Raw genomic sequence first — 11,557 nt, forward strand, 5'->3', positions numbered from 1 at the left:
AGCAAGAGCCTGCTTATTTTTAACTCTTCAACTGACCTGACTCTGTTATGATGTTGTTCTCATTAAGCCAGCCCCCAGCAAGGGTTCTTCCACCAGACTTCTGAGCTGAAGTAGGCAAGAGAGGTCATGGTGTAACAGCAGCTTAGGCCAGGGAGAGGACTAATGTCTTACTGCCTTCCCATGGGGCATGTAGGGGAGTACTCAGAACCTACTTGGATCTTTAAGCCCCACAGCAGGGATTGTAGAAAAGTATTTATGGTCCAAGGGATACTCCTTTCTTCTTCAGACTTCAGTTAGACCTACTAAATCAGGGCTAATTGCTCAGTATCCTGAGGGCCCAAGAACACAGGCCTCCTGAACAAAGAGACTGGCCTACCTATAGAGGACATCCACATCTGCTTTCCGGCCACAGGGAATCTGACATATTAACAGATTAAATTTTCATGTCCTTCTTCCCAGTCTGTCCATTTGAATATAAACATCCAAATGTAAGAGTCTTGATTGATTTTCCTTTTGGGAGAACTCAACATATTACTTTGTAGATAACAAACCAAGTGCTACAAGTTGAACCTAAATAGTCTGCACTGAAGGAGGCTCATTTCCAGTTCTCTCTGAATGTGCAGATTTGTATTCCCAAAGGACCATGAACCCAGACACCTTCCAGCCCACTGTTTACAGCAGAGTGGTCAAGGCCAGAGGCTTGGGAGTCAGAGGTCCTTGTCCAATAGGGGCTTTTCCACTGGCATGCTGGGTAGCTTTGAGCAAGGGGCTTACCTCCTTTGAGCCTCAACCACCTCCCCTATAAAAAGGGAATTTAGTATTTACCTCATAATGCGGACATATGTGAAATGTAATGGTACTTGGTTTATAATAAGGAGCTCAGTAAATGGTAGCTATTAGTATTATTTTGCATCCAGATAGGCGAAGACCTATTGAGTGTTGGACTATTTAAGTAAGGATATATATATATATATGTTTTTTCGAGACAGAGTCTTGCTCTGTCGCCCATGCTGGAGTGCAGTGGTGCAATCTCGGCTCACTGCAACCTCTGCCTCCCGGGTTCAGTGATTCTCCTGCCTCAGCCTCCCAAGTAGCTGGGATTACAGGTGCGTGTCACTACACCCAGCTAATTTTTTTTGTAGTTTTGGTAGAGACGGGGTTTCACCATGTTGGCCAGGCTGGTCTCGAACTCCTAACCTCGTGATCAGCCCGCCTCAGCCTCCCAAAGTGCTGAGATTACAGGCGTGAGCCACCATGCCTGGCCTAAGTAAGGATATTTTAACTGACATTTCTCCAGTTCAGTAAATGCACTTCTAGGGTAGGAAGTCACTGTGTCCCTAGTGCTGGAAAGGCTTCATCTACCAGTGCATTTAATCCTAGAATTTTATTATTTTTAAAAATGGCAGTTGAGGTAAATTACATGCCCCATTCATTGAAAACACCAACTTACTTTCCAGAAAAGGTTACTAAGATTGCTTTTATTTTATTTTATTGATTTTTTATTATTTTTTGAGATGGAGTCTCTCGCTGTTGCCCAGGCTGGAGTGCCGTGGCACAGTCTCGGCTCACTGCAAGCTCCGCCTCCTGGGTTCACGCCATTCTCCTGCCTCAGCCTCCCGAGTAGCTGGGACTACAGGCGTCCGCCACCGCACCTGGCTAATTTTTTGTATTTTTAGTAGAGACGGGGTTTCACAGTGTTAGCCAGGATGGTCTCGATCTCCTGACCTTGTGATCCGCCTGCCTCAGCCTCCCAAAGTGCTGGGATTACAGGCATGAGCCACCGTACCCGGCTATTTTATTTTTTTTATTATTATTATTTTTTTGAGACGGAATCTTGCTCTGTCACCCAGGCTGGAGTGCAGCGGTGCGATCTTGGCTCATTGCAACCTCTGCCTCCCGGGTTCAAGCAATTCTCTTGCCTCAGCCTCCCGAGTAGTTGGGATTACAGGTGCGCACCACCATGCCCAGCTAATTTTTGTATTTTTAGTAGAGCTGGGGTTTCACCATGTTGGCCAGGCTGGTCTTGGACTCCTGACCTCAGGTGATCCACCTGCCTTGGCCTCCCAAAGTGCTAGGACTACAAGTGTAAGCCACCACACCTGGCCTAAGATTGCTTTTCAGTACACCCAGGTTGGTAATCTATACTCTTTTTCTGCCTCCTTCCTTTAGAAGCGCACTTGAAAAAAAGAACAAAGCAGATGGGAGTATTCAGTGGCTGGAGATACACAAAAAGAAGTCTCAAGCAATGTCCAAATCTGTGACCTTGCGTGCAAAAGCCATGGATCCCCATAAAAGCCTGGAGGAAGTGTTCAAAGCAAAGCTGAAAGAGAACCGGTCAGTGTCCTCTATGTGTCAAAAGGGGTGCTTGCCTTGGGATCCAACAGACCACTGGCCTATTGCCAGAAAATGCAAAATAGAGTTATCGGGGTAGGTAGGCTCCTGTAATCACAGCAGGGTCATGATTTTCCAAGTCAGATAGGAATTTACAATGTACACGAGAGTTACACTGCTTTACTGGAAATGAAGGGTATTCTGGATTAGAAAAGATGAAATTCTTTCTAAAAGTCTTGCTAATTCCAGGAACAATGACCGTAAAAGAGCGAAAGAATATAAGAAAGAACTGGAAGAAATGAAGAAGCGACTACAAACAAGGCCCTATCTCTTTGAACAAGTTGCCAAGGTAAAACTAAACCATCATTTGTTTTCTTTCTGCCTTAGATAAAAGGGCTCTGAAAAATTATGAAACAATTTTATTATGTGGGTATTAAAATTTTCCTTGAGGCCCAGAAATTCTAATTTCATTACTACCTTCTTTTCCCAAAATAACTAGTACAATAGAGAATGCTGCTTGTGTTGATTTCATCCAAGAGTGGACTCCAAAGGCATCGGTAAAGGGATATTTCACTTCCTAGAGCTTTCACTGTAGTCTACCATTCAGATTTCATCAGATTGGGCATTAGACCCCAGAGACACAGGGACCATTTGGCTCTTTCTACGCCCTGGAGCCACTGTTCACAGTGCTGGAAAGGTATCTCTCCTCTGGCAGTGCTGCTGGCCCTGGGCCTCCCCAGCCTCTAGAGCTGTGGTACATTTATAGGTCTCCAAGCATTAGGATGCCCGCAAACACCCCACAAGGCTCTCTGTAGACTAAGTGACTTTCAGGCTGGAAGCCTGAAATTTTTTTTTCTTCTTATGTTTTGTATGCGTGTGTGTGTGTGTGCGTGTGTGTTCCTTGTGGAACAGGGCTAACCCATAGGCAGTGTACCCAAAGTATCCTGGAAGAGTATCATTTTAAGATACTCTCTATAGACTTAGGGACGTTGGACTCAGCTGAGATCTCCGTAAGGATGTAAGGATGCTCTGTTTCTACTGCATTAGGCTCTGTGGATCCCTTTCCTCTCCAGTTTCAGACAAGTTGGGGTTCCCTAGTGACCTAGTTCCAATGGCAGGGCATTAGCTCCATCTTATAGTTAGTACATTGTCTAGGCATTTGCTGGCTCCACTTCCTCCTCCCTCCATAAATCTTTCTCCTCTCACACACACAAGCACACATGGTCTTGGATTTAGTTAGCAACTTGCATTGTTCAAAATCTCTCATCCTTCTTAATGTTAAGCAAGCTCACTCTTCAGATCTCAACAGATCTTTCACCTCTCTAGGAAAAATACAAAGTACTGTATGATTTTGTTCTTGAATACTTAAACAAAAAATAATATTCTTCTGGTCCACATGCAGACCATCTGTCCTTCCAATAAGAGTCTTGGTGTATCTTATTTTCTATTTTATTTTAGTGGTCCTGATAATGGTTTGTTGCTTTAAAATCTTAGAAGGTTTTTAGTCCATCCTTTTAAATCTGGGTCTCATTTGTCTCCCAAAAGTCTCAGTCGTTGCTTTTCAAAATTGTGACTCCCAAATCAACAGTTTGGCATCTCTGGGGAGTGTTAGAAATACAGAATTACAGTCCTCATCTGACACCTACCAAATGTGAAATCTGCATTTTAACAAGACCTCAGGTGATTTATATACACATTAAGGCTCAAAAACAAGGGTTAAATAATTTTCATGCAAATCTATGCCCCACAATAAGGGTGGTGGTGGTTGTGGCAGTATTGTAACAATACTGATTAAGTAATTTAGAATTGTCTGGTAATTCATAAGACAGCTACAACAGATTAATTTCCATCCCACAGGATCTAGCCAAGAAAGAAGCAGAACAATCGTATCTAGACACCCTGAAGCAGGCTGGGCTGGAGGAAGACTTTGTGAGAAACAAGGGTCAAGGCACCTGGGCTGTTCAAGAGAAGGAGACCAAAGCCAAGGATTTTCCCAGGTAACCTGAAATGTTGCTGTCATTCTGCAGCTCTCTAAATTGTCATACCCAGTAATACCAATGGGAGGAAACTTTAGAATAGCCACTGGTATTTTGAGATCATAATCCTGTATTTATATAACATTAATAAGTAATCCAGAGATCTCCAAGTAACACATTTGAATTTAAGAGAGTGGTGCAGTTGTGAATAAAATCTGACAAATTGTTTCGTTTTCTTCCATTTTGAAACATCATTTTCCAATTCCAGTTCCAATTTCATGAGCTGAAACTATTTCTACTTTATTTTTGAAGAAAAATCATGTATATTTTGACTTCTTATAAAACTATAAAACTTTTTCTAGCATTCCTTAAAGGTAGCTCATGAGTATCACCTTCTCCATAACCCCCGCCCCCTTTTTTTTTTTTTTTTGAGACAGAGTCTCACTCTGTTGCCCAGGCTGGAGTGCAGTGGCGCGATTTCCAGCTCACTGCAAGCTCCGCCTCCCGGGTTCACATCATTCTCCTGCCTCAGCTTCCCAAGCAGCTGGGAATACAGGCGCCCGCCATCACACCTGGCTAATTTTTGTGTATTTTTAGTAGAGATGGGGTTTCACCGTGTTAGCCAGGATGGTCTCGATCTCCTGACCTCGTGATCCACCCGCCTCAGCCTCCCAAAGTGCTGGGATTACAGGCGTGAGCGACTGCGCCCGGCCCTCCATAACCCATTTTGATATTGAGTCAAAGGGAGAAAATAGTACTTATTTCCATTATTCTCAATTGTTTTGTATCTTAAATCCTAGCAGCCCCTACCCTAATTCCTATCTCAGTTTTATACCCCTAGAAATTTTCCTTTACATCCCATATAAAATAGTAATAATGTTGAGACTCTTTTTTTTTTTTTTTTTTTTTTTTTTGAGACGGAGTCTTGCTCCGTCGCCAGGCTGGAGTGCAGTGGCGCAATCTCGGCTTACTGCAGTCTCCGCTTCCCAGGTTCAAGTGATTCTCCTGCTTCAGTCTCCTGAGTAGGTGGGACGACAGGTGCCCACCATCACGCCCAGCTATTTTTTGTATTTTTAGTAGAGACAGGGTTTCACCACATGTTGGCCAGGATGGTCTCGATCTCTTGACCTCGTGATTCACCTGCCACGGCCTCCCAAAGTGCTGGGAGAGACCGTTCTTAAACCTTACACAGTGCTTTAAGATTTTCTTTTTTCAGACTGGGCATGGTGGCTCATGCCTGTAATCCCAGCACTTTGAGAGGCCGAAGTGGGTGGATCGCTTGAGTCCAGGAGTTTGAGACCAGCCTGGGCAACATGGCAAAACCCTGTCTCTACAAAAAGTTAAAAAAAAAAAAAAAAATTAGCTGGGTGCAGTGGCACGTGCCTATAATCCCAGCTACTTGGGAAGCTGAGGTGGGAGGATTGCTTGAGGTGGGAGGGTTGCTTCAGCTGGGCTGTCCAGGCTGCAGTGAGCTGAGATCATGCCACTGCACTCCAGCCTGGGTGAGAGTGAGACGCTGTCTGAAAAAAAAATTTCTTTGTTTTTCATGTTTTAATTTATTCTGCAGGTTCCAAGAAACTACAAAACTCAGCATCAGAGATCCAGAGCAGGGTTTAGAAGGATCTCTAGAACAGCCTGCAAGCCCCAGGAAAGTACTGGAGGAGCTGTCTCATCAATCACCAGAAAATCTCATATCACTTGCTTAATCACTACACTTAAAATTACTGCTTTTGAAAAATATTAAGCATCTAACTTGGGTTTGAGTCAAGGCAGGGAAAACTTGGGTTTTGAGTCATGGCTACTGCTAGAGGATGGAGAAATGAAGTGTAGCAGATTAATAGGCCGGGCGCAGTGGCTCACACCTGTAATCCCAACACTTTGGGAGGCTGAGGCAGTCGGATCATCTGAGGTCAGGAGTTTGAGACCAGTCCAGCCAACATGGCAAAACTCCATCTCTACTAAAAATACAAAAATTAGCTGGGCGTGATGACACGTGCCTGTAATCCTAGCTACTTGGGAGGCTGAGGCAGGAGAATCACTTGAACCCAGGAGGCAGAGGTTGTAATGAGCTGAGATCACGCCACTGCACTCCAGCCTGGGCAGCAGAGCAAAACTCTGTCTGAGAAAAAAAAAGAGCAGCAGATAACAGGGAATAGTTCAAGGAAATCAAAGTGGGGAGGCTCAGGTGGAGGGATGGTAACCTAAAGTTAAGGGTTCCTGCTTTGTGCCTCACACTTAGAGAATAGGTACAGAAAAGAGAGCACAGGCCCAAATGCCTATAGGGGCTAGCGCAGAAACATAAATGCATCCATGGAGTGGGTGTAGACAGTAGGAGATAGTAGACACTGGAAAGTATCAAATCCTGCTGGAATATAGGCTCAGAGTTACTACATCAACTACATTTTCATCAACCCAGAAATTTGTATGCTATCAACTAATTTAAAAATTACTTAGAAATATTATATGGGCAAAATAAAATACATCTGCATATCAGATCTAGCCCATGGGGGATGAAAAACTTACAACTTCTAGTACAGGGTTTCTTATCCTCAGTGCTATTAATATTTTGGGCCACCTAATTCTTTGTTGAGGATTGGGGAAGGGAACTGTCCTGTACATTGTAGAATGTTTAATAGCATCCCTGGCCACTACCTGATAGATGCCAGTAGTACCCCTCTCCCCAGTTGTGACAACCAAAAATGTCTCCAGATGTTGCATAGCCCCAGGGGGCAAAAATGTCCCTGGCTGAGAACCACTGCTCTAATATAAAAGGCTGCATGAAGCAAAAACTGGCATTCTAAGAATACAAGTAATTGCCATGAACACAGTCTACATACTATGTGATTATGCATGTCATTAATAAGAATTTAAAACAATTCTCTCCTGTTATCTGTTTAGAATGTGCCTGTGTGTTTATGTGAGCATGAGGTTCATTTTAAATAAACTTAAAATTTCCCAGACAACCAAGATTTTCTACTAGTAGGTGAACTTTGGAATATTTTTCTTCTCACCAATAATAATTGGATATTCTGGCTCGGTGCAGTGGTTCATGCTTGTAATCCCAGCACTTTGAAGGGCCAAGGCAGGAGGATCGCTTGAAGCCAGGCGTTCAAGACCAGCCTGGGCAACATAGACCTCATTTCTACCAAAAAAAAAAAAAAAAAACACAAAAAGTTAGCTGGACTAGTGGTGCATGCCTATAGTCCTAGCTATTCAGAGGCTGAGGTGGGAGAATGCCTTGAGCCTAGCAGTTCAAGGTTACAGTGAGCTATGATTGATTACACTACTGCACTCCAGCCTGGGTGACAGAGCAAGACCCTATCTCAAATCATAATGATGATGATTGGATATTTTCTCAGTAGCTGTGGAGATAGGATGATATAGCAAGAGTGCCTGCTCTAACTAAAGCACCTTTCTCATGCTTTTTTTAAAAAAACTATCTTTCTGGAAAAATTCAAAAAGTATCTGTTTTTATTGCCATTTTCTCAGATGTATCTTTTTTGGTGGTGACAGAGTAATAATCCAATAACTATCACCTGGGCTTAAGAAATGACAACATTCTTGTTGTTTCCTAAGACTCCTCGGTTCAGTTTTACCTGCATGGAATCCTAAGAGTAAATCAGTACACTATCTTAAAGGGAAAGATTAAATTCTTAATCTCTAAGAAAACAAATTTTGTATAAAACCAGAGCCAAAGGACTGGGCTGTTTTGTTTATTTAAAGGAAAACCTGAATCTCTCCATCATGTAATTTTTAACTTTAAAAAAACAAAAACATGAAACCCCTCTTAACATGCTGCTGTATGTTCCATTAACGAAGAAAGCAAAGTGACCAAGTAGAAGTGTATAGGACAAGATAGTACCTCAGCCTGGGCCAAGGGGAGATTCAAGTAATTTATTTTTTTGCAGCCCAGTGGCAGAGAGTCTCTTACTCAGGTTGCTAAAGGGAGAATGTAACAAGAGAATTGACATCACTCCCTTCTTCAAAGCAACAAGGCATCTTGAAAACTCAAACTTCCTGGTGAAGCTCTGTTGTTGGTAGCAGGAATTATTTCATCCATGTGAAAAGACAGCTGAGTCTGGGATGAAAACTCTTCAAAGAAAAACCTCCCCTCAACAGTCAGAATGAAGAACTTCAGCCAACACATAATCAAATTCACTTTTGGTCTATCCCAGAATTTTGCAGTGGGAAGAGAGGTAGGTACAGTTTCCCAGCCCACAGTCATTGCTTCATTCCTTGTCTGGATCAGATGGTAGTTAGAAAAGAAGCTCTCCTACATCCATCTTCTATACCAGGAAAGAGAAAGAGTGGCAAAAGCAGAGTCTTGTGCCTTCAAAGATTCATTCTGGTTCTGTTGTGGGCTAAGCCATCCTGTTCCCAGTATATGCATTTTGAGATCAGATGGAGCTGCTCTTCCAGGAGTCAGCACCGACGCTCATGTCCGTCTTTCAGTTAAATCTCCTTGGTTTAGTAACTGTAAAAGATTGAAAGCAAATCTAGAATAGGTTACAGTTGAATTATAGAAAAAATAATTCATAGTAAAAAGGATTAAGAGTGGAGGATGGAGAACGCACTACAGGGGTTAATGAAGTCTATCTACTTCCAAAGAAAACACATGCACAGACTGATCTCACTGTGGCCTTGGGACAGCACTTTAGCCATGTCATAAGGCTGGCATTTTAACCCTGGCAATCAAATATTCTGAGTCTATAAGCCAAACTATTGTTTGTGTAGTTACCTACTCACCAGTCAGTGACAGAGGAATCTCTAACTTACAGGGAAAGCAGAAATGGTGGAACCAAAATCTTATACGTGTCAGCCAAAGGATAGGCTGAAGGCTCAAGTAGGAGAAGGAAATAGGAAGAGGAGCTGTTCCTTTATAAGTACTATATGAGAGCTGAAACCTACTCATAAAAGATCTAGGGGTTCATTGGGCTTAAAAGAATGATAAGCCTAAGGGACTCCTGCATAATGGCAACTACCACTAACATTCTACTCTATACACAAGGCTCTATTCAAAGGAGTTTTGAAATAATGAAACTGGCTTCCATTTTAATATAAAAACAAAATGAGGCTGGGTACAGTGGCTCACATCTGTAATCCCAGCACTTTGGGACGCTAAGGCAGGAGAACTGCTTGAGACCAGAAATTTGAGACCCACTTGGGCAACAGAGTGAGGCCCTGTCTCTACAAGAAAATTTTAAAAATTAAGCATGGTGGTACATGCTTGCAGTCCTAGCTACTTGGGAGGCTGAGGGAGGAGGATCACTTGAGCCCCGGAGTTCAAGGGTGCAGTGAGCTATGATCATGCCACTGCACTGCACTCCAGCCTGGGTGACAGAGTGAGACTGTTTTCAGACAGACAAAAATGAGATGGGAACAATTCAGTAAAATGCAGAACAAAAACTGAACTTATTAAAATCTAATCAAATAAATTCTTCAGCTTGAGATGTATTTACTTGGTGATCCTAATTTGGATGAAGGTAATTTATACAGTAGAATTTAATGATTGGGCTGGGCACCATGGCTCATGCCTATTAACCCCACCACTTTGGGAGGCTGAGGGAGGAGGATTGCTTGAGGCCAGAAATTTGAGATCACCCTGGGCAACATGATAAGACACCGTATCCACCAAAAAAAAAATTTTTTTTAAAGAGTTTAATTATATGGAATTTAAACATTTAAACAAAATGAAGAAAAATTAAACCTTAAAGAAACCACATATTCCATTTGATGCTGTGTGGCAGTAAAGTTAAGAATAGTGTGTTTTTAATGGAGGCCAAGATCCAGATCTTTGCAGTCAAACTTAGCAAAGGTACTTTATGAGAAATATTACAGAATTTGTAATTTCTATTTTTGCCTTGTTTTATTTGGAAAGCATTCTAAGATGTAGTCAAAACTAGCTGGGAATCTCTTATACCGGTTCTTGAGTTCAAGAATGTGAACTCAATGTAAATATGGAGCCCCATTTAGGATGACCTTTAGTAAGTATGACAGCCCAAAAGCCCTGGGGGTCCCAGTTAGGCCTGTGCAATGAGTCCTCCATCTAATTTTCAGATGTGGCACAATAATGAGGAAAAATAAAGATTGTCCACCTGAACCAGAGAGGTGACTTGTAGTTTCTGATATTTTTCCCATGGTAATTTATTTTTTATTTATTTATTTATTTATTTTTTTTTTTTAGACAGAGTCTCGCCCTGTCACCCAGGTTGGAGTACAGTGGCGTGATCTCGGCTCACTGCAAGCTCCGCCTCCCGGGTTCATGCCATTCTCCTGCCTCAGCCTCCCGAGTAGCTGTGACTACAGGCGCCCGCCACCACGCCCGGCTAATTTTTTTGTATTTTTAGTAGAGACGGGGTTTCACTGTGGTCTCGATCTCCTGACCTTGTGATCCGCCCACCTTGGCCTCCCAAAGTGCTGGGATTACAAGCGTGAGCCACCGCGCCCGGCCTTTTTTTTTTAAATAGAGTTTGGCTCTGTCACCCAGACTGGAGTACAGTGGCAAGATCATGGCTCACTACAGCCTCAACCTCCTGGGCCCAAGTGATCCTCTCACCTCAGCCTACCAAGTAGCTAGGACCAGCTAATTTTCATTTTTTGTAGAGATGGGGTTTTCCTGTGTTGCCCAGGCTGGTCTCAAACTCCTAAGCTCAATTGATCCTCCCACCCCAGCCTCCCAAAGTGCTAGGATCACAAGCGTGAGCCACCGCACCCAGCCTCTCATGAAAATTTCTGATAACAGATTTGGTTGTTCTCTGATATTCTTGATAAGCTATTTTTATTTTTAGAGCATATTTACAGGAATTACAAGTTCATCAGTAGACTTTGATCTATACTGCTTGGTGATCTCCAAAAAGGTGAAATGGACATGTGTTGCAAATAGCCTTCACCTTCTCTGCCACCTGAAAGTTCTTAAGGAATCAACATTCCTCACTGGAGAAATGGCAAGTTATTACCTAGATCTTGGATGAGTAAGAGGACTAAGCCTGGAACCCTGAGGGCCTCAGAGCTTGAAAAAACACTGAAGTTATTGGAGGATCCAAACTAGTGAAGAAAGAAAAGGAGGGGATAAGCAGTGGAAATGCCTGTGATAAGAGGAGGAGAATAACAGTAAAAGTGAAGAAAACACAAAAGAAGTGAGGCTCAGACAGAGATATGGTATGTTCGTAAATATACAAAAACCCATGAGGAAAAAGTGACAGTGCAGGATTTTCAGCTACATCAAGGACAGCACTTTCCCCTTTGTGTTA

The 11,557-nt window shown here is 42.7% G+C and overlaps 2 protein-coding genes across 5 annotated transcripts in view; one reads left to right on the plus strand and one right to left on the minus strand.

Moving 5' to 3' along the window:
- Positions 1 to 7,274, plus strand: part of FAM161B (FAM161 centrosomal protein B) — a 16,842-nt gene extending 9,568 nt beyond the window's left edge. Inside the window, exons 6-9 of the mRNA XM_055288817.2 lie at positions 2,170 to 2,334; positions 2,581 to 2,680; positions 4,189 to 4,328; positions 5,875 to 7,274. Of these exons, the coding sequence (XP_055144792.1) occupies positions 2,170 to 2,334; positions 2,581 to 2,680; positions 4,189 to 4,328; positions 5,875 to 6,013 (544 nt within the window). The 3' untranslated portion in view covers positions 6,014 to 7,274. The remainder of the gene's footprint in view (positions 1 to 2,169; positions 2,335 to 2,580; positions 2,681 to 4,188; positions 4,329 to 5,874) is intronic.
- A 730-nt stretch (positions 7,275 to 8,004) lies between these two features.
- ZNF410 (zinc finger protein 410) overlaps positions 8,005 to 11,557 on the minus strand; it is a 48,444-nt gene continuing 44,891 nt past the window's right edge. For all 4 annotated transcript variants that reach the window (XM_063644264.1, XM_063644266.1, XM_063644265.1 and 1 more), the window contains one exon: positions 8,005 to 8,781. In XM_063644264.1, coding sequence (XP_063500334.1) covers positions 8,743 to 8,781 — 39 coding nt within the window. In that variant the 3' untranslated portion in view covers positions 8,005 to 8,742. The remainder of the gene's footprint in view (positions 8,782 to 11,557) is intronic.

Source organism: Symphalangus syndactylus, chromosome 8, assembly GCF_028878055.3.
Source record: "Symphalangus syndactylus isolate Jambi chromosome 8, NHGRI_mSymSyn1-v2.1_pri, whole genome shotgun sequence".
In the NCBI taxonomy this organism is placed as follows: Eukaryota; Metazoa; Chordata; class Mammalia; order Primates; family Hylobatidae; genus Symphalangus; species Symphalangus syndactylus.